Source organism: Glandiceps talaboti, chromosome 10 (genome assembly GCF_964340395.1).
Source record: "Glandiceps talaboti chromosome 10, keGlaTala1.1, whole genome shotgun sequence".
NCBI classification, from domain to species: domain Eukaryota; kingdom Metazoa; phylum Hemichordata; class Enteropneusta; family Spengelidae; genus Glandiceps; species Glandiceps talaboti.
The window spans coordinates 6,325,930-6,348,140 of NC_135558.1; the positions used below are offsets into that span (position 1 = coordinate 6,325,930).

General features: G+C 35.3%; 2 protein-coding genes across 5 annotated transcripts; both read right to left on the bottom strand.

The window, feature by feature from the left end:
• Positions 1-402: 402 nt before the first annotated feature.
• LOC144440815 (uncharacterized) lies at positions 403-10,512 on the bottom strand. Of its 4 annotated transcripts, XM_078130219.1 has the most exons (8): positions 10,399-10,512; positions 8,265-8,481; positions 7,702-7,770; positions 5,747-5,898; positions 5,285-5,345; positions 4,714-4,836; positions 4,256-4,455; positions 403-3,667 (listed from the first exon to the last, which is right to left on the bottom strand). In XM_078130219.1, the coding sequence occupies exons 2-8, from the start codon at positions 8,460-8,462 to the stop codon at positions 3,133-3,135; spliced, it is 1,338 nt and encodes a 445-aa protein (XP_077986345.1). In that variant the 5' UTR covers positions 8,463-8,481; positions 10,399-10,512; the 3' UTR covers positions 403-3,132. The 4 variants fall into 4 exon arrangements, with proteins under 4 accessions (XP_077986345.1, XP_077986348.1, XP_077986350.1 ...); XM_078130222.1 differs by lacking the exon at positions 10,399-10,512 and having other exon boundaries at positions 8,254-8,393; XM_078130224.1 differs by lacking the exon at positions 10,399-10,512 and having other exon boundaries at positions 6,503-7,770; positions 8,265-8,344.
• A 4,541-nt stretch (positions 10,513-15,053) lies between these two features.
• LOC144441311 (F-box/WD repeat-containing protein 5-like) lies at positions 15,054-20,892 on the bottom strand. The gene is made up of 5 exons (XM_078130868.1): positions 20,542-20,892; positions 19,591-19,768; positions 17,330-18,833; positions 16,404-16,613; positions 15,054-15,590 (listed from the first exon to the last, which is right to left on the bottom strand). The coding sequence occupies exons 1-5, from the start codon at positions 20,890-20,892 to the stop codon at positions 15,380-15,382; spliced, it is 2,454 nt and encodes an 817-aa protein (XP_077986994.1). The 3' UTR covers positions 15,054-15,379.
• Between the last annotated feature and the right edge of the window lie 1,319 nt (positions 20,893-22,211).

A 22,211-nucleotide genomic window follows, 5' to 3' on the forward strand; every position in this document is an offset into this window, starting at 1 on the left:
CAGGACTGTGCTGTGGGGAGCATGTGTCAAAATGTATTTTTACAAAATGTAAGAAGTCAAATTACTTGAATTGTGGATTTGGTAGGTTTTTCGATGTGCATGACCCAGGTTTGCATCCGGCGAAATCCAAAAAAAAAAAAAGATTAAATCCAACACAACAGGAATCTTCTCAACATCTCAGCTCATCTTGGAAGTTAATAAATTGAAAATATTTTTTCTTGGAACACAAACAATTGGACATTACGTTTACACAATTCGATGTTGCATGCAACCTGACAAACTCCTTCAGAGTCACCCAGAGGTCATGGTTGTCAGGTTGCAGCATAGTAAACCACAGCAGACACAAAGAAAAATTCCAGTTTGGTAGGTATGTTTTTTTCAATATGATAAAAACAGGTTTTAATATTCAACAATGGAAATACTTTACAGAACAAAAATAGTCTTTACATGGTAACAAAAAATGCTGGTACATCATCACAGACAAAGAAAATAAAAATATTCCCACATTTCAAAAGGGATGTTTTCATTTAAAACTGAAACGTTGTGTATACACAGGGAACTCAATATATTTCACAATGGAAAATAGTAAGTACAGATTTTATTTGTTAACATTGATGTTTTCAATCTCAGAATATTAAAATTGTGGAAATATGAATAGAAAATTACTTCATGACACTTGATTTATACCAGGTCTGTAACAAGCCATTCATGGCAAATGTGTGATTTACACCTGGTCTGCAGCCATTCATGACACAGTTGCTTTACACCTGGTCTGTAGCCATTCATGGGACATTTAATTTACACCTTGTCTGTAATTACACTCATTTTCCCCAATTTCTCATCAAATTATCCTCTGCTTCTTGCATTTTTTGAATATAAGTTTCCTTGATTTATTTTGCAAAAGGCCGTAGAACAACTCAATATTGGCACATTTAAGAATGAAAAGTCTTCATGCTAAGTCTAGATAAAGGAAGCAACTTTGTATTGAATACATGTATATCAGATATGGAAATTCAGGTTTTATGGCTCTGTCCACGGGCATAAAAAAGGGTTGCAAAGTTGCTCTGCTGGCACTTTCAATGAATGATACTTGAACACCCAAATCAACTGCCAACTGAGGTGGGTAACTCTAAGAAATTTTCACAAATGTGAACTGTACTCTAATCAGCAAGATAGGACTCTGGTAACCGAGCCTTCAGTTTACTAAGATAGGCACAAACTAAATATATTGTTCTTCAATATCATAGATTACACAAGTGTAAACATTGGAAGTCCTAAAACAGTACACTGCAAGTTTATGGAACTCTCTCAATAAAATCTGAGCATCCTCCCTACCGAGACCGTAATTAAACCAATGTCCATTCCATAGCTTATTACTATAACAGTGTTGTATTAACATGTTGCGACAGTATCTTTGGTTTAGTAAATCAAAGGCTCAGTTACCAGAATCAGAGGTCAGGTTGGGGTCACTGGGGTGCCCTCATGCATTGGCCTACCCCTCTAGGCCAATAAGTGCCTTTGTGTATTGCCCTACCCCTCTAGACTGATAAGGGTTCTGTGCACTGGCCTACCCTCTAGTCCAATGAGGGCAAACTACAGATATCAAACAATCTAACTGTAGTCAGAGGACAAAAAATTCATGATATCAGCAACTATGTACCAATGCACAATATCAAAAAAACAGTTTATAAAGAAAGGAATTTTTCATCAAAACTTAGGGTACCTGTAATTTTTTCCGATGGCAGTACAATTTATTTTATCAACCCCATCCAAGTTAGTCGATATTATTCAACACACTGTCAGTCACTCCAAGCACACAAGATTTTGGACTCTGACAATGTTTCAATGATATGTATCAAAATATAGACTGAACTTTCACATTTCAAATATCATCAACATCTGCTATTACTAAAATGGAAATTAAGTTCATGATTTCTAGGAGAAAAAAAATCAAATTTCACTATAAGCAGTTTACCCTCAATAACTATAATCAAATATATGTTTGCTGTAGCTCATTTCACCACTATTTTTAACATTGACACTAACTTTACTTAATACTTGCTGTCAGCAGTGAGATACAAGCATTTTAAAACCGTAATATCGTACACTTGAGCCATGTGTACTTCAAGTGAATTCACCTCGGACTACTTTGATTAAAATCTCAGAAATACCAAGTTAAGTACGAGACTAGGAAATACTGCCCAGACCCAACAGAGTTATCTTGAATGACACCTATCAGGATTTACCTACTGACAATTGTGGTTATATATAATATTTTTCTGTTCTTGTCAACTACATGTTGAAACTTTTATTTATTGTACGACATGTTCAAAGGTTCTTTGCACATAGTAATCACAGCCCTTTTGTAGGAGCTTGAAAAGCCAAGTGTAAAGCCCAGCTCACTTCCATATCATGCAGATACACCCTTATAAACACTTTTGGGAAAGTGTTACACGACTTAGAACAAATTTCACCAACCACAAAGTCAATTACTAAAGTCTACCACTAGAGGGTGCTAGATAGATCTTGCCATGCATGTTTGTTACTGAAACTTGCAACCTACGGAGGGAAGTTCTCTGTAAATTGTACAATGGTTTAACCTGAGAGAACGATCAAGAAGATATTAATACGGGAGAAAATGATATAAACTATGAGTACAACTTTAGATTATTCATTAATTTTTAGAATTTCATTCCATTTCCACATGCACCTTTGAACCATTCATACCAACTTCAGTTCTCAATAGTGTAAATGTTACACATAGATAACAGCATCAATTTATCTCAACCAATTTCATTTCACTCATAGAGAAAACTTCAAACCATTCATATACAGTGTCAGGTGTTTTTTATGGTATAAACACCAAGCACGTACAACTACATTTAGCATAACTCAATCCATCATAAGGTAACCTGACGTTGAGAAAATTAATACCCAAAACATCTTGACTTTTTGGATACGATGACTTGTAACAGACAAGTCTAATCTGTAAAAATGTTAAAAGTATTCACTTTGTAATGGTATATTTCCATGGTCTCTATATAGAAAAATGTTGTTTTTTTCTTCTTTTAATTTGTTATGTGATCAAGGAACTAAGAGACTTTCAAAAGAAACGACAAATTATAAACAAGATCACCTCTCATCTCGAGAACTAGAAACATATCTATCTGGGCTTCCACTGTATCTTTCATTACGAACTCGCTTTCTGTCATGTTTTGACCGTTCACGGCTCTTACTGCGACTCCTTTTTCTGTCATGCCCTTTAGATTTAGAGGGATGTTTCTTGAGGTCATATTTGTCTCTGCCCCTATCTGAGTCCCTATGTCTGTCTCTATGTCTCTCACGACTGTGACTTCTACTTCGTTTATGTTCCCGATGGATTCTTTCGCGACTACGACTTCTGTGACTTCTCTTGTCCCTACTTCTACTCCTCCGTTCTCTACTACGACTCCGTTTTCTTTCTCGACTTCTTCGACTCGGACTGGGACTCCGCCTCCTTTCCTTTTCCCTGTCTCGCTTTTGCCGCTCTCTCTCCCTTTGTAAGGCAGCAGCAAAGTCAGAATCTTCTCTGCGTTTTGATCTGTGATCAGGACTAGAGCGTTGTTCTCTACTCCGAGAATTTTTGCGATCTGGCGATCTACTGCGTTGTCTTTGTCTGACTGGTGACCTGTAATCAACAAATATTATACATTCAATCACAAAATGTTTGCATAGTTTCAGTGACCTTTTCAGCAATGGGGAATCTGGTAGGTTTGTGTGCCATTACAATACATTAAAGGGGAACACCAATCACGGCAAGAGTCGTGGTCATAAACTATGGGTTCTGGCAAGTCATTTCATGATTTTAAATCACCTACAATTACTTGCAATTTCAGAGAAACATCAAGTTGATTTTATGACTTAACAGGATACCTTTGCTATGGGCCCACATTGCCTCGTGGGAGTAAGCAGAAACGATTATTTATGGTGAATATGCTTGAATATACTGCTCTTGTGATAGGATAGCAACTAAAGTTACAGCTACACTCAAGACTTCACTAAGGATTGACATGTGTTTCAAAAACTAGAGATGTTTGGTCACAACAGAAAGGACTGCATGTTTCAAGATCTAAAGATATTTGTTTACAAGAGAAAGGATGTGTTTCGTCGAGACCTAGATGTGTTTGGTTACAAGAGAAAGATTGACGGGTTTCAGGACCTAGAGATATTTGGTCACAAGAGAAAGAGAAAGTTTGTGGACATACATCATCCATACCTGCTCTTCCTCTTTGATCGACTTCTCTCCCTGTCCCTTTCACGATCCCTCTCTCTGTCCCTACTCGGTAATTTATCTCGGTCCCTTGCTGCTACACGTTCAGCCTCACCCCATGATACTTCTTCAGTTGGTATATGTTCATTTGGTTTCTCTTCTACGACAACGGGTTGTTTCCTTGGTGGCATTCGTCTCTCAATATCCTATAAATTGACATTCAAACATAAATATAAATTTCATGTGGATCATTTAAAATTCACTTTTCAAATATCATACATTCAACGTTAATGTATGAACAGCGTGAGTATTGCCAAATACATTTGGTAATTTCTTCATGCTTTGGTATACCGTACATTCGATTTCTCCATCCATCAAATGATCCGAGAACTGAAACACATAACACATGCTGAAACTTATCAAAAATGCCTGAAAGAGCAAAATACAGAATATGAGGCACTCACCTTCACAATTGGCACTGGTATACGGGGAAACAATGTAGAAAACCACTCCAATTTGGTAAGGAAACATCTGAGCATCTCACCAATGTTCATAACACAACCGCCTCCAGCTTTGACATCTAGCTCCTATATGAATACAAAAATAATTTAATTCTCGTTACCTAAATTGGAATTTTAACACCTTAGAGTGTCGTACGGGATGTAATTATCACCACCAAAATGTTCTCCAGTAATTCATAATTTACTTAAAGTCACATATACATTAGTTGAAGGGCACGTATGTTTGTATTTTTGTCAGGGAAGCAGTGACAAATGTAGTGTTGCTAATCTCTCCAATGCAATACATAGAACCTTGTTTTATTTAACTAAAACATTCTCTGCCCTAAACCTTTACACAGATAAGGATGAATACATAGGACCCTGTTTTGCAGCTCCTCTCTCCAATGGAATACAGGGGCCCCAGTTTTGCTGCTCATCCCCAACTGCATTACACAGGACCCAGTTTTGTTGAAAACATTCTCAACCCCAAACATGGTATACACAGATAGGATGAATTTACTTTGTGTATGCATACCTCGTCATCATTCAAATAATCTTCATACCATTCCCATAAATCAGGTGGTGGCTGAGTATATCTGGAAAGGAATAGAAAAAATTAGAACTTAAAACCTTTTTTACACAAATAAATATCTTGTGCTGTCTTTTGTCTGCATACGTACACCAACTTTGCAAAATGTCCATGAAATTTCACCACTATCAAACTATTCACATCAAATTTTTTCTAATTTCAATTTTAATTTGACATCCAACCAGAATATTGGAAGGAAACAGCCCCTTTGAAATTCAAGTTAATAACACCTTGCCTATTTAATACTGATGAATACTGAGGTATTATATTTGTCACTTGCAAAGTACATGTAGGATTAGTGTCAAACTTTCATCAGTTTGTACCAATGAGTTTTGTCCTTGATAAATATTCTTAGTTTCTCAGTTCGACACTTGCATGAACTGTACAGAGAAATAAAATACTACATACCTAATATACATAAATCCAAGAGCTCTGATATATGGAGAGTCTACATGTGTTATGAGCCCAACAAGCTGTTTACGAGTTAACTTCAAGGTGAAAAGTTTATACAATAGACAGAAAGCAGACGATACTATACCCCCAGTACCAACTCCTCTGACCTGAAAGAATAACAACGAAAACATATAAGATTTATGGTGGCATGGAGCTATAATTTGTCGATGTTTAGACATTTTAATAATCCATATTTGTCACAAAATTTGATATTTTTAGCCCAATAGAGGTACCTCACAGCAAAATATTGATTTTTTATACTCCTACTATTTCTATAGGGTCTAGAAAAAGATAACCAGGCCAAACAAACTGCAGTGTACCCCAAATCACCATAGTGTACCCCAAAATCACTATGGAAAATTTCCAAATTAATGAACTGTTTTATAGCAAACAGAACTTTGACATAAATACATGTTTTCTTTTGTATTGCTTTGTTGTTTGGAGGGGGAGTGTTTGATTACAACATTGTAAATCTGTCATTTACAGAAATGGCTAAGAGAAAGTGACAATGAGGAACACATTGTTTCATGGACACGATGATATTCAGAAGCGCAAACACGGTTGTGTTTTCACTACATTGGTTTGTATGGTCTGGCATCTCTCATCTCTTTCACGTAATACATAGCCAAGATGGCCTTGGCATATATTCCTCGGTTTTAGCACAGGGAATTTGCACAGGGCAGAGCAAACGTTGACAGGACTTATCTTTACCATCAATATTCTGCCTTTTCATCTGACAATGGACAAGGTTGAAAAAATGGTTTCCAACTGTCATCCACAGATTCTGCCAGTGACATAGCCATTAACTGCCCCAACATATTACGTACGTACAACCGAAGAATGCTGTTGAAATAGTAGGCAAGTTAGTTAAAACAATGAGTAGTTACAAAATTGTGATGAAAATCTAACTTAGTGGGTTATCATGTTGTCTGTCTAGTGTTCAATTAATGGGTTTTGGTGACCGGACTATACAATTTACTACAAAACAGATACAAACAAGATACTTTGAAGTGCTACTATACCGACATAATCTAGAAATGTTTGTGTTGCAGTCTCAGCTAGACAGCAGCATCTTTTACATTATCCCCTGTCTCAGATATGTTGGGCTTGTCATATATACTAAACAGATATCCACTGCTCCAAATGTGATGGCCAAATATAGCTATACAATACACGGCTAACATTATACCATGTGTAAGCCAAGTTGTATGTGTTTGAAAAAACTATATGGGATTTATACCCAGGTCTCTCTATGTCACAATAATACATATATGTCATTGGTTCTACATTGTTCAAAATACAAGTCAAGAGGTTCAGAATTGAAATTTTCAACTTTTTTAAAGGCTTGCACAGATGTATCTATACTATACTATACTATACTATACTTCAATATTTTTTTTCATTTAGCCAGAATATATTAGAGACATAACAGTTCTCTCACTGCTTGTCTTCAACTCATAGCGACAAGGGGTCGTAAACTATGCCACATGCATTTTCTTGGGGAAGGGGGGTATCTAAATGCACAGCAGACTTAGTTGACATTCCTCTGCTAAACAGAGAACATCACACTGTCTAAAATTTTTCAACAAACAAGACTGAAATGCTCACCTGTATACAGCAAATCCTTCAAATCAGAATCCAAGAGTTATTTCACTCCCAGCATATATTTCTGTGAGCTACCTCTATAGGTTTGATCAATTGTAAACTAAGTATTCTCACAAAGAAAGATAACATTTTCTACTTATGTACACGTATATTCTGGTATATCCATTATTCTGTAATGTCACTGACAAGACTTAGGCACCATGCTCTTCCTTTTATCATATCATATCAATGTACTGCCATTGAATAAATGTGTAAGTAAGAGTATCTGGGAAAATATGTAAACATAAGTACTGGTAAATACCTACCCCACCACACATTCCTGTTTGACCTGCAGTCTGTCGACTTCCTCTTTCCCATGGTTCCAAGTGACCCACCTGTAGGAAAATACAGGAATGATAAACTAAACATGGGCTAACTACAAGATTTGGGTTTTGGTCCACACTGGATCATGTCAGCACTTGGGATAGTTTAGAAAGTTACTTGACACACATACCATCACCAGCCACATAAAAGTAATGCCATTTTTGGTAATTCTGAGAGTAATACAAACACAGCAACATAATTATAACTGTTGAAGCTTAGGAAAGACAAATCTACAATCAATTACATCTGGCAAATGTAAAACAAACTTAATTCTTGATTTGAAAAATGAGTTGGGAGTTCAACTTAAAGTTGAAATTTGGTATTGGTAGAAAATGGGAAATTTGGATACTTCATACAAGGCTCAACAGGCAGCTTGGTTGTCACAAAAAGTTGCTGTGAATTTTCATGGGATTAACATTTTGACAAATTTTATACCATGTGGATAATAACACCTTTAAAACCTCAAAAGAATATAGAAAACTTTTGGCACTGACCTTCCACTCACCTTGTAGTAGATTTCATCAATCACTTCATGATATGTTTTCAGTTTGAATAACTCATTCTTGAAGTATGGCGATGACTGTATATTGGTCAGAATCAATGGGTTTAGATTCATGGTTTTCTCATTTCCCCACAGAGCCAAGTTATTGTTCTTCTTCTCACCCTTCTTTGGTTTTTCTTTGACTTGCACTTCTCCGTCCATCTTTGAAGTGTTATGTAAACTGAAAAAATTAGAGTTTGAAAAAAGATCTGCATGAATCCAAGTACTTTTCTGTAATGTACCATTTTCTGAACTTCAGTAGATGAGATCATGCTGAAAATGTGAGCAAGATGTCAGCGTACTACCCATTTCAAAAGGCTGCATGTGTTGCTACTTTTACCAATTTTGACAGGATTGTGGTTAGTCTGAACATTTTGGGGGGTCTTGAAGGCTCCATACTTAATGTTGGAGTTAGGAAATATCAGATTTTTTGGCTGGTAAGGCATAGTTTAGCAGAAAAATCCACCCAACTCTGCGCTTCCGATCGGAATCTCTTCCGTCTATTTGCATTAACGTTAAAGGAATTTGTAGTATTTGCTTCCAGTTAAACAAAGAAAAAACCCTCAAAATCACAACAAAACACTACAATTATTGCAGCTAGAAGTCTTGTACTGTGAACAATACCCAGGGGAGCGATTCATTTTTTTTAAATTTGTATTTGTGGCCTAAAGATGAAATGACAATTACATTTCAATCCAAACTGATATGATATTTAATCAGCTATACAGCAGCATCTCAATGTGTAGTATCATCCCCATCCCACCCACTACTCCATTTTTTATGTAAAACAGCTTGGCCTTCAGGAGAAGTTATTCCTAGCTTTCCCCCACTGGAGTCAAACAGGATGACTGATTTGTGAAGCCATTTTGTACAAAATATCAGTGAGAACAATGCAGCCATTGTTCATCTGTACTAAGCTATGTCTGGAAAGGTGTCAACTTCAAACAATGACAGATAAACCATCATTCCATTTATCATCATAAGATTATTCTCATAAATTGATCCTTTCAACAGGATACACCTGCACAAGGAAATGAAATCAATTATTCATCACTTGATATCGTTAACAAAAAGATTCCCACTTTAATCTTGTCCAGTTTGAATACATCTATCGGCATTATAACTGTAAGCAGTGATCAAATTTAAGAAAATTTATTACAAAATGATAAAAAATTTACATACAATTACAAAAAAATGTTAAATGATTTACTGTGAAGAAATAATGTATTTTGGGCACAATGAATCTCAAACTGTCAATAATATTATACATAATACAAGGGAAATTACATGATTTAATTCAAGTAGGATTTCCATCTTAGTCATCAAAAATATGTACCACTTCCTGTAATGTTTCTATAGTTCCCTTCTTTGACAAAGACTATCAGTTGATCAATAACTGTTGGGGCTAACTTCATCTTGAATTTACAGAATGGGGTTCAGTTATATTTTTACTGCGTTTGTAAAGTAAATAGATAATTTTTTTTTCAGTTTTCTCCAACTAACTTATATGTGAAGAGCAAACTGACACAAAATACATCATTTCTACTACCATTGTAGTATTTGTACCAACATTTGAATTTTGTATGCAAACGGACTCGTACAATGCGTTTTGACTCATATATTTGATCGTTTGTCCTAACAATTGCGTTTGTTCATGTGCTCTTTTAAAAGTGTAACTGTAAATAAGACCGTTTCAAACAGTCAACATGATTTGAAATCAACATGAGAATCCTTGTGATGCTTGACTCGGGGACGAGACAATAATTATTGACGTTTGCCGCGTCATGTCACAGGTTTTCGGTTCCCCAAATGCTCTTTTCCGATTAGAATCACACACAATAGCCTATAAGAGGAAATGCCAAAAATACAGTGGGTTTATTTTTGATAGGTTGTAAGTTATTGGTTTCCCAGCTTTTCAACAAGCAACACACAAAACGTCGAATGGACGTAACGTATGAATCTTACCCTTACCCATGGCCATGCAACATGTACATTTACGAGTCACGACGTATCACAATTGGCCGAGTCATCTTCCAAAATCGATTCATGAAAACGTGTTCTATCTTCTGAAACCAATATTCATCACAGTTGTACTCACCTTATATGAATAAATGGCTGTAAGGCAGCAGCTGTGCAACAGAAAAACTCTATGAAATTTCAGTGTACGTACCACGCTTCCCTTTCCAAAAATCAAACATGGCGACTCACTGCCCAATTGCATTATGGGCCTAACTATGTCACGTGACTGTCAACCCCGCTGTGAAATCTCGGCACTCACCATACCGCTATAAAATAACTTTCTCATACGTTTTTGTTATCTATTACATGTAATCTATGCATGCATCTATCTATCCCGATATTTCTTTTTTATTCAGTTATTTAATTTCTTAACCAAGTTTTTATACTAGGAACGACAATGTGCTTGTTTGTCAATAAATTGCAAACATTAAAAAATGTTTAAAATATTTATGTAAAATAACAAACTTTAAATTCTCCACACTTTTTAGATATTTTTTGATTTATTGAGTTACAAAGACTTGGTCGATGCAATCTGATTAAAATCCGATGTGGTGAAAGCGTCTAAATGCTTTATTTACCTCTATTTCCATCGTTTTGTGTCATTTGTGCATTCCAAGGTGGCGATCACTTGGTACGAAAACAAACCACACAAAACAATGGAAATAGAGGTAAATAAAGCATTTAGACGCTTTCACCAAATCAGATTTTAATCAGATTGTGGTCGATACTACTTCACAGGGTTTTTTTTCAAGTCGGAAAACACAGTATAGTTGTCTCAAGAAAATCTAAAATAAATACCCATTAAATTTGTCATCCTTATGGAACACTTTAACATGGTTTTGTCTAGTTCTTCAAAACACATCAATATATACTTGAATGTGTTCAATGAGTAATGGGTAAAATTCTTTCTGTCTGAATGGATTGACAGCCCCCTCTGGGCAATGACACCACAGGGGCTAAATGTTCAATCTCATGCTACATACTACCTAATCACTTCATAATCAAGTCATTCATTTCTTCAACAGTTTCTAAAAATGCAATACTTACAACAATCACATATTCACATATACAAATACTAAATAATCAACCAAGAGATATGTCTAGGAATATTTATTCAAGGGAAGCATTTCCTTTTGTACTCAATTGTAAAAAATAAGACAAATAACTTTATTGACTTCCAATATATTTTGTCTGAATACAAAATAATTATGTTTGCAACATGGCATGTTGATCCTGAAACTAACCAGTGAATGAAAATGTTTGCATATCCGTATTAACAAGATTTCCTCCATGGAGTTTACGAGATTTACCGTAATTTACCTTCATTAAATCTTAAGAACTGGGGTTAGAGATGATTCGATACCACATTGGCATCCAGACTACAATAGTAGTTATCATAAACACTACTTATCATGAAATAACTATTCTACAAATGTTAAAATCTTGTTTAAATTTCCTATACAAGAATCTAGATCTTATAGTTAATAAAGACACTGTTAGTGATAATTTATTTTAATTTTCTAAAGAAGTATAGTTTAAAAGAAGTATCAAAATTGTAAAACCTGTTAAAATTCTGTATTAAAATCACATTCTATTATGTCAATAATGTAATACATGTACTTTATTAAAATTTATCATTTGTCTTCAGTCCATGTGTTATTTTTTTCATTCTGCGAGGGACAATCACACAAGCTCAATAAACAAACTTTGTTCATTTAGGGGGAGGGGTCTGGCATCTGATTATTGCTGAACTTCATGTTTGCACTTCTAATCAAATTTTGAAATTTTTCACAATTTCAATGATAACAGGTTCTGTATTTACCATCTCGTATTTACTGAGATGTTGATAAGTTGATTCTAATGTGATATATAGTGCTGGGTTTTTACCATCATATATTTACATTGCATCATCGTAGTGGTGTGAGCACTACAATTTTTATCATGGTTTAGATCATATATAAATGTGTCAATGTGTGAATGTTTGTGCAGGGGAGGGGAGTGGGGTTTATCCTAAATGAACAAAGTTTGTGTATTGTGCAACACTGTGCAATCATCCCTTAAAGTTCAAATACTTCTAGTTCCAAAGTGACAAAAAAATCACTCACTGCTACACACTGCAAATGGAATACAGAGAATAGGAATAGACACTGATAGCATGTGTACATATCAAATAATGCATTTGATCTCATTGTGAACACAAATCAATACAACCTGCAAAAACATCAGTATGTCCATTTGCTTGAATGAAGTCAGATATAGATGTCAAAAACACTATAATCTAAGAGAGTCTCTAAACATACCACATTTCTGTAGTAAAGTACAGTAAGGAAAACGCTCAATAAATACTAGATACACCTAACAGGCATTTTTCTATTTTTATCTAAAACTGTACACATTGTACCAAAGTCCCTCTATATGTGTGATTGTACATGCATGGCTAAGATATTTGTCATGTGAGAAAAAAACATTTCTCTTCAGTAACCTCTACAATTTGTGCACTTTTAGGAAAGGTTTGTACATAGGACTCGGTAAATGAGAAATAAAGATTGTTAAACACTGAAAACAAATTATTCACATTGAATTTTCTTTCATACACTTTCCCAACATAAAATGATAATTTATTCATATACATATAATTTGTTTACCACAGTTACTTTTTCCTCACTTCATGACTGACACTATAAAATCAAAGTATTTCAGTTGAAATAGTGTGGAATAAATTCATTTTCGAAAGTCTTAAAAATTTTCACTCAAATCTCTAGTAACTAATTCTGCTTCTACTTACGTAAAAAAAGTTGTTGTAAATATGTAATTATACTATGTAAAACGCAAGTTGTCAAATTCAAACAAAAATACAGATTTATTTTTTTCTGGATATTCATCACAATGACAAGTGTATTTGTTATTACTTCAAATGTAAGTAAATAAACTCAAAATCACGTTTTCATAAATTAAACTGGCGCAGATACAAATATAATTTTCAGATATAATTCAACCAGAAAATACTTGTGACATATTGGGCCTTGTTACCACTCATCTTCCACTTGTAGTGACAAGGCCCCTTAGATTACCGATATTTTCCTAAACTGAATAACTTGGGGATCATGTATAAATTTGATTTTTCATGAAATTAAGGTGAAAATATCTTCTAAGCAGAATCTAACTACACACCAAAAAGTATAATCATAAATAACCTGCATGTTTTCATGGAAGACTATGGTAGTAGCGTAGTTGGTGCAGTAGTTGAGTTCTAGAGTTGTAGCATAGTTGGTGCAGTTGTTGAGTTCTAGAGTTGTAACGTAGTTGGTGCAGTAGTTGAGTTCTAGAGTTGTAGCATAGTTGGTGCAGTAGTTGAGTTCTAGAGTTGTAACGTAGTTGGTGCAGTAGTTGAGTTCTAGAGTTGTAACGTAGTTGGTGCAGTATTTGAGCTCTGAACTAGGAATTGTAAATGACAATGGCAATAAATACAGAACTGGTTTATATATGAGTCTCTGAGCTGCTTTGATTAAATCTTTTCAATAAAAAAAAAACTCTAACAATATCATCTAACAATTTCAAATGTTGTTTGAACTCCTACATTCTATAAAATATATAATAAAGGTGATCTTTGTGCACACGATTTGCTGTAAAGTATAAATTAACATCAAAACATGAATTCTTACTGTTAACTTACAAAGTCCTACTACTTTATTATATCAAAACAAGCATGTTATTGGTATATTTTTCATCTAAGTTATAGTGACATTCATATAACTGTTGCATTAGCATGTGTCAGTATTTGCTAAGGGTGACAAATATCTGAGTTTTCTGAGTTTCCCTGGGTTCCTCACCAAACTTATGGTACAAGGTATGAAAATCTATGCAAATTTTACCAGATTCCCTCCTCTGTTACCAGGGTTACCCACCCAAATTATGGTACAAGGTATAGAAATCTATGCAATTTTACAAGATTCCCTCCTCTGTTACCAGGGTTACCAACCAAAATTATGGTACAAGGTATGGAAATCTGCAAATTTTACCAGATTCCCTCCTCTGTTACAAGGGTTACCAACCAAAATTATGGTACAAGGTATAGAAATCTATGCAATTTTACAAGATTTCGCCCTCTATTACCTGGGTTCCTCACCAAAATTATGGTACAAGGTATGGATATCCGTGCAATTTTACCAGATTTCCCTCCATGTTTGTACCATACATGCTAATCTACATGTACATGAAATTGTCAAAGTTATTTTATTGTAAACAAGACCACCAGTAATTTGTCTCATTTTCACTCAATAAAACAAACTGGTCATCATTGGCATTCAGCAATGTTGTCTTAAAGTTAAAACAACCAAGCTTCGTTGCTACAATAGTCAATATTCTGGTTCAAAGATGCAATACATGAGACGATGTCTCGTGTTGTTACTTTTTGGCTTGTTTTGTCTTAATATTACATTTGAAGTAACATTTTCATCATTGAGTCATATAGACCTGTTTTACTAAAAGACTGAACGTCATCAAAGATAGACACAGGTTTTATTAGTAAATCCAGATTAGTCAGGTGACAACCATTCCCCTGAGTAGCGCATATGCACAACGTTCAATCTGTACATACAAAATACATGGCGCTGTACAGGCAGCATGTGATCCACCTAAGAACAGATAACAGGTCCATGGTTGTGAGAGTGTCAAGACACTTTTGTCTCACAAGAATTGTTGTTTCACATACGACTCTGGTAATCAAGCCTTCGGTTTACAAAGATATCCTCAAACTAAATCCACCATTCTTCAATGTGGTAGATTACACAAGTGGGTGATAGCAGTGGGTCGTCTGGTGTTGTGTAATCTAACCACCCTGTGATCAACATAGTGTAAACATTGGAAGTCCAAAAACAGTACACTGCAGCAAGTTCATGGAACTGTCAATAAAACTCTGCAATGTCTCCCTACTCAGACTATAGTTAAACCAAGGCCCATTCAATAGCTTATCACTGTTGTATCAACATGTTTCAACATAGTTTTAGTTTGTGTCTATCTTAGTAAAATGAAGGCTCAATTACCAGAGTAATATTTTAAATTCATGCATGGGTGTCCTTATCAAGGTTCATCTGTCTCATTTTGGCCTTGGATCTCCAAACTTTCAAAGTCCCATCATCACTTGCTGTCACTAACATTTCTTGATCTCTGGGGTTAAAGGTCACAGAATTCACTACATCTGTATGTGGTAACTTTGCCAATTGAATACCATAGTAACGATCCCAGAGATATCCATGCTTGTCTTCAGCACCACTGGTAAAAACAATAAACCAAAGTCAATTTTATTAATACATCTATATTACTCAATCAGTCATCTATTGTATGTACATGTATGTGATACCTGAAGACTCTGAAAGACAACTGGGTTGTTCTTAAGATGAAGGTACCATACATTTAGTTAGTCATATTTAAAGGTTAGACAGGGGTATAAAAGGCCCTCTAACTTTGTGGGGGTTATTGTCAACCTTGATGTGTACTGTGAACAACACAGCTATTCCTATATGAAAATCCATGACAACAATGAGGTGCTGGTGATTTTGGCAATAAATTTGGTACGTGTGGACGTGTAATGATTTGGGAATGTGTCTCTTAATTGTTAGGAGCAAGATGATATTTAGGCATGGTATATACAATTTTGGACAAAACATGATCGTATCGGGGCTTGTTCTTTACTTGATTGTACTGAAAAGCCTTTACTATTTGTTACTCTTAACTATTCAAGATTACATGTCTAGGTGCTAATGACAACCACATGGGTGGCAAGCTCTGCCTTGTTAAACCCGCAATATTTGAATCCAATGTCTTGGATTAGTACCTTCTTATTAGTAAATCTGTAATGATGAAATAGAATCATTCCTGTAATCAGGATAATTTTTTAAATAGCTCTGCCTCACAACTACTGTTGACACAGAATGTTAATGAAGGCATTGGTTTAGACCAAGTTTCAGAAAGAAAGAAAATCATCACTATATGATAAAATACAATTCTGAGTCATACATTTTTACACATGATCTCACCAAAGCATGGTACCAGTTTTTCTAAACAGAAATGTTAAGTAAATCTCACCTTGCTACATAGAGTTGGCATACATCTAAAAAGATGAAGATCAATTCTTCATTGGAGGAGTAAGCTTTGTGACCATAATGTCGTTTCACTTCTGTCATGCTTGCTAAATCATAGACGTGCATTTCTATTTCTTGTGAGATGGGTGGAGGTTTCAATGGGTCTGATATGATACAGTTCTTTGGCCATGATCGACTGTTGACATACAGGTACCTAAACAAAAAACAGGCACAGTTGGTTAATAGTTTGCACAAGAACATGAATGTGGTCGAGTCATGAAAACATACTCTTTCGTCAGGACACTGAAAAGAAAGTTTGGATTCAACTTTTTGAAGTCTTGGAATCAGTTATAATTTTACGCATGTCAGTTTAGGGCCACAGAAATTTTGTCTAGCAATGTATATTCCTGTTACATCTTGTCAAACTCTAACATGGAATCCATAATGTCCTGTTCTAAAATTTAGCATGGTTATGGGCTAAAACTACATTCATAGTAACTATTTTAGCAGGTACAACACTTTCCAACTATACCGTAATAAATAGAGATATGATATAATGTACTGTCATAAACATTTCACTATATAACATGAGAACTGGTCAGCTACTACAATGTACTCAGTATTTACAGTGTTAGGCAATATCGAAAGAATGCAGGCTTCACAATTCAAATAATTTTGAACATACCATGATTAAAACAAAGAGCACATTTTTGTTGATGTAGCTCTCACTTTCAACGAGTCATTTGCATAATTAATGATTTTGAAAGCTTGTTAATATGCTTTCCTGTTTTTTGCATTCTGATTATGTGTGTAGGAACTAATCAAAAGGCTTGCATATGGTCCTATATTTGTGGATGGGTTCTAGAGTACTGAAATCTACTGTAATGACACACAATAAATCCCACCAATCCTTACAACTTCTGTTTTTACCTGTTATCTGGTGACAGGGCCATACCAATGATATGTCCATGTATGTCAATCACATGGTCAACTTTATCAAACTCTACATCTCTGTGCAATGCTTGTTGTGGTTGCGCACCTTCAACGACATCCTCAGGAATATCCTCTCCCACATCTTCTTGCTGCCTCAGATACCTAGCTGCCAATGCTTCTTGCACATGTTGAATATTTTTCCTTGTAGATCCAAGAAATCCTCTCATTGTCTGTGTCTTGTCATTTTCTATTCTCTTTATCCCAATCTGGTGAGGTGTATATGCCAAAGTCCCCATGGAAAATATCAAATATCTGGAGCCTAATTTCTTTCTAAGTGGTGAAATTTTCCTCTTTTTTTTCTTACACTCTTTGTCGTCATGGTTACTCCCACTAGAACTGTCATCATATTCTAAGTCACTATAGTAACTCTCAATAGACAGATTCTCAGTGCTATTTCTAACTGATTTACTGTCAGTATATTGGATTGACGGTTCGTCATCAAGACTGTCTGCACTACTGAAATTGAAGTGCTTTCCCCAGCTTCTTAGAACATCTCCTGATTCATGATCTGAGAAACTTCTAGTGAGTTCAATTCTATGTGAGGATGTCTCGGCATCACTTTTATCAGTTTCTTGTTTCATAGGAGCTAGTTTATCAAGTTTAGAATCTGTTTGTTCAGTCCTGGATTCACATTGAGGAGTTTGACTGGCACCAGGTTGCACAGCGCCGACACCACATATCAATGCTTTCATCGTTTCATCCTCAATAAACTCCTGCTTTGTTCTCATTTCAGCCATCTTAACCCTACAGTACACCCTATCAAAGTAAGTATCATCAAATGTAGTGCCTGTGAAAAGTCCTGTTTCATCAACACTTGCCTGACTTTCTGGCTTACATGCATCTTCTATCTTTTCACTTTTTCTTGTTTTCACTGGAGGACTACTACCAGTAACATCTGTAGCATCTCTTTTGCTGCACACTGTTGAACTTTGACCTTCTGGTGACCTGATAGTGACCCCGATACTGTTTTCTTCATCTTTGTTTTGCGATGTTTCGTTTCCACGTTCCTCATCAAGCTCTATTTCCGGAACATCACTAACTGAAACATCAGTCTCAAGTTGATTCTCATCAAGAGTTTTCTTGTCATCACTGCCTGTGTCATCATTCTCACTGTTGCTATGGTTACCAACCTCTCTATTTCTATGGTTACCAAACATCTGCCCTGGTTCAAAATCGGCTTCATCATTCACAGTTATAGAGTCAGCTACCATAATGTTCCTAATAGTACTGGCATTGACATTTAAAAACTTAAACAGCCTCATTACAACTGATTCCTCTTCAGAGTCTATTTCCTGAGTTGCTTTATTCAGCCATAGTGCTGAGCATGAGGAGAATTGGCCAAGATAATGAAGATTACCAGACAGCAGATATTGATCATTCAACCATGCACCAAAAGTATCATATGGTTTATTTAAGACACGGGACTGTAGTGAAAAATCCTCTGAGGAAAAAAAAATGTGCACTCAAGTTAGTAGTGTACAAGTGTCCTTTAAACCTGGAGTATTTTCAATCTTTCTGTTTAAAACAACAACAATAAAAACACAGCAAGTACATACTAGTAGACAATTAAATCCTGTTCTCCCCAACTTTTTTTTCGTGTACAAACAAATACCCCCTGGTAGAAAAAGAATGAATTGTTTGTAATGGATAGTCTATGCATATATACAGATTTGCACAGTTTACTTTTTTAATTTGCAAAATTTGGAAAAGTCATTTTGACACAACAATGGCTTTCCTTTAGTATCTGAAATCATATGTTTTGAAAGTACCCTATATAAATACAGCCTTTCTTGATTATGTTCCTTGGTGAAATTAATATATTTAAGATATTGTAGTAGTCATGCAAGGAGAGTACACCTCAAAACATAATAATGGGTACCTATACCCCACCCCCATAATAACAGAGAGATTATCGTGTTTGTGGAATGGGAAGGTTTCATCAGGAAATACCACCTGTCTCAAGACAGATCTGGATCCAATACCTGGCCAGTACTCTGCCAATCACTGTCGGCTATCAACTACTAGGTTCTAGGTCAGATATTTATGCTTTGTACAGAATTTCTTGGGTTCAGACATGGACAAGCAACTATGTCTCATTTCTCAGATCACTTCAGAAAGAAAATCTAATCACCAGTATGCATGAGAGAAGCTGATCACATGAATGAATCACAAATTTCATCACAATATCATAAACTTACCATAGATATTGAAAACTGCAATTTCCCCTGATGTACTGTTAGGACCAAAGTGTACACCTGATACAAGTAATAAAGTATCAGAGATATTGAATTGAGAGAATTGTGTGTACTGCCATCGAAACATTTCTTTCATGTTTCGATTATACTTGACCTTGCATGGATGCTTTGCTGACCACACCTGAAAGAAATAAACAAACAAGATTAACAAACTTGAAAGTCACTTTTTTTTCTTTACATAAAATGGGCTCCTTTCTCATAAATTACAGAGCTTATTACTCTTACCAAACCTACTTGATCTCTGTGCTTGAGTAAAAAATTAACTCCAATTTTCTTGAATCAACACCAGGCTAATATTCATTCAGTTTGAGGTTGGGTGGAATGGGTTTTTTTTTTTTTTTTTTTGAGATTATGTGAATTGGATGTGTCGATAGTTTCCAAAATATGCACAAATTAATGTGGAGATCAAAGTCAAGTCACATTAGATTTAACCATTATCCCTCCATCATCAATCTAGAAACTAAGTAATGTTAGACTTGACATGTCATTCTACCCCCCCCCCCCTCTTAAAAACAAGGAAGTTGTGAGAAATGCAAATTGTCTATTTAACACCCATTCCATTGTGGTTCAACACAAAACCTGACCTTTGTAAACAATACACAATCACAACCTTATTATTTTTAGTACAAAAAAAATGACTGAACCCATAATAATCCTCAGTAAAAGGACATGTATAATGACACTGACAATAATTATATTTTTTCAGCCCAAAGATTTTGTGTCTTTACAAACTACACATCACATTTAAAATAAAATACTATAATATTTTCCCCACATAATTAAAATTAATAAGTGTGAGGCTCTGAATGAAAGGTTAATCCTGGAATATCATCTATTTTTAACTTTTTGGGTGGCTGAGGCCATTTCATCTTAAAAAGTTTCCAAAATACAAACCTTGACGGTACCATCTTTGGAAGATGTGGCAAACATTGATCCATTGTGAGCAAAACTGACATGCAACACTTGATCAGTATGTTCTTTTAGTATCTGACATTGCTGTGATGGTATGTTGTCTTTCAGTCTTTGGTATTCCTTGTAGTACGATCTACAAGTGCTACGTAATGGCAGACTTCGGTCTATCTTCAACTCTTTGTAAAATAACTGTTTCCATAATGATTCATCTCTGATAACTTTGGACCAGTGTTTACAAACTTGGCAAGAAGATAGCAGTTGTTGAGATGGTAGGTAGCTCAATATATGCAATAACAGGCTATCTGGAAGGCATAGCCATACATTTTCATTCATAACTGTGTAAAAAGAAGAAAGAAAAACAGTGCAAATAATACAACAGTAAATGTTTCCTTACTACTACTGACTCAGTGAAAAGTGACAGCTAATTACCTTATAAGACAAGTGATCTAGTTGAAATTAATCAGGAAAAAAAGAACATGTGAAAGTTGTGTCTTTCAAGCTTTTGAAGTTATTGAATATGTACTTATAAGACCGCTTTTGATAGACACTGTGAAATAATCACGATACAACACACATAATAATGAATAGAAATATTAAGATGAAAACGTCTGTTTCTTTTGGATAATTTTTTGTAAAATCACTGAAATGGTTTTGATATTAGTAACATATACTTTAGCGCAGTCGATAATCGGACAGTGAGTTACGTGAACGATAATCGATATGATGAAAGCGAAGGTAAATAAATAAATAATGACTGATGTAGACTGGAAATCAGCAGTTGTCCTGTACCAAGGCAAGATAACCCGTGATTGCGGAGAACGAAAATGCACGATGGGGAACACCATCGTCACATCGAGCGAGAAGTTTGTACATGAATATTATTGTTATTGTTCTTTTACGTCCGTAAACACCGTGTACGTGCGTGAGGTTGCAAAATAGTCTTCCGAAGTGCCTCGTCAACTATCGTAGAATTTACACCTGGGTATCGACCTAATGAAAGGAAAACTGGCCGATTTGTGCAGATTAAACGATATTGGATAATACCTATCAAGAAATAAATCTACTTATTGCATAAATTAAGAGAACCATAAAATACTTGTTGTTGGGTCTTGTCTTCATTCATTTCACGATTTCCACCATCTTTGTTATGGTGATGCATTGTGGGACACATTGAGGTCAGCTGATGTCAACTTCTGAACTCAGATTGTTGTGTTAGACCTGAAAAGTACGGTTATTCTTATCAGCGATCAAACGGGAAAGAACACGTATTTGCTTATGGGACAGATATCCTTATCATAATATGAATTCAATCTTTCTAGTCTACTTTATTTACAAGTTTTTACAATGGTTTAGTGATTTCTTAGAAATAGGATTAGAATATTTAAGCTTAATGTTTTTGTTTTTTGAGAAAAAAACGATTTTAACATGTTTTTCTACTTGGGACAAGAAATTGAATGAACACAAGTGCCAATGTTGATGAAAATGATTGTAAACAAAGTGGGAAAACATAAACCAAATAAACAACTGATAACCACAAGTAAACAAGAGTAATTTACAGAATGATGACGTTTCAATAAAGGGGGATGGGACAGACCACTGACCAGGGACAGACGTATACGTATGCACAGACTGGATGTGACGTAGTGATTACT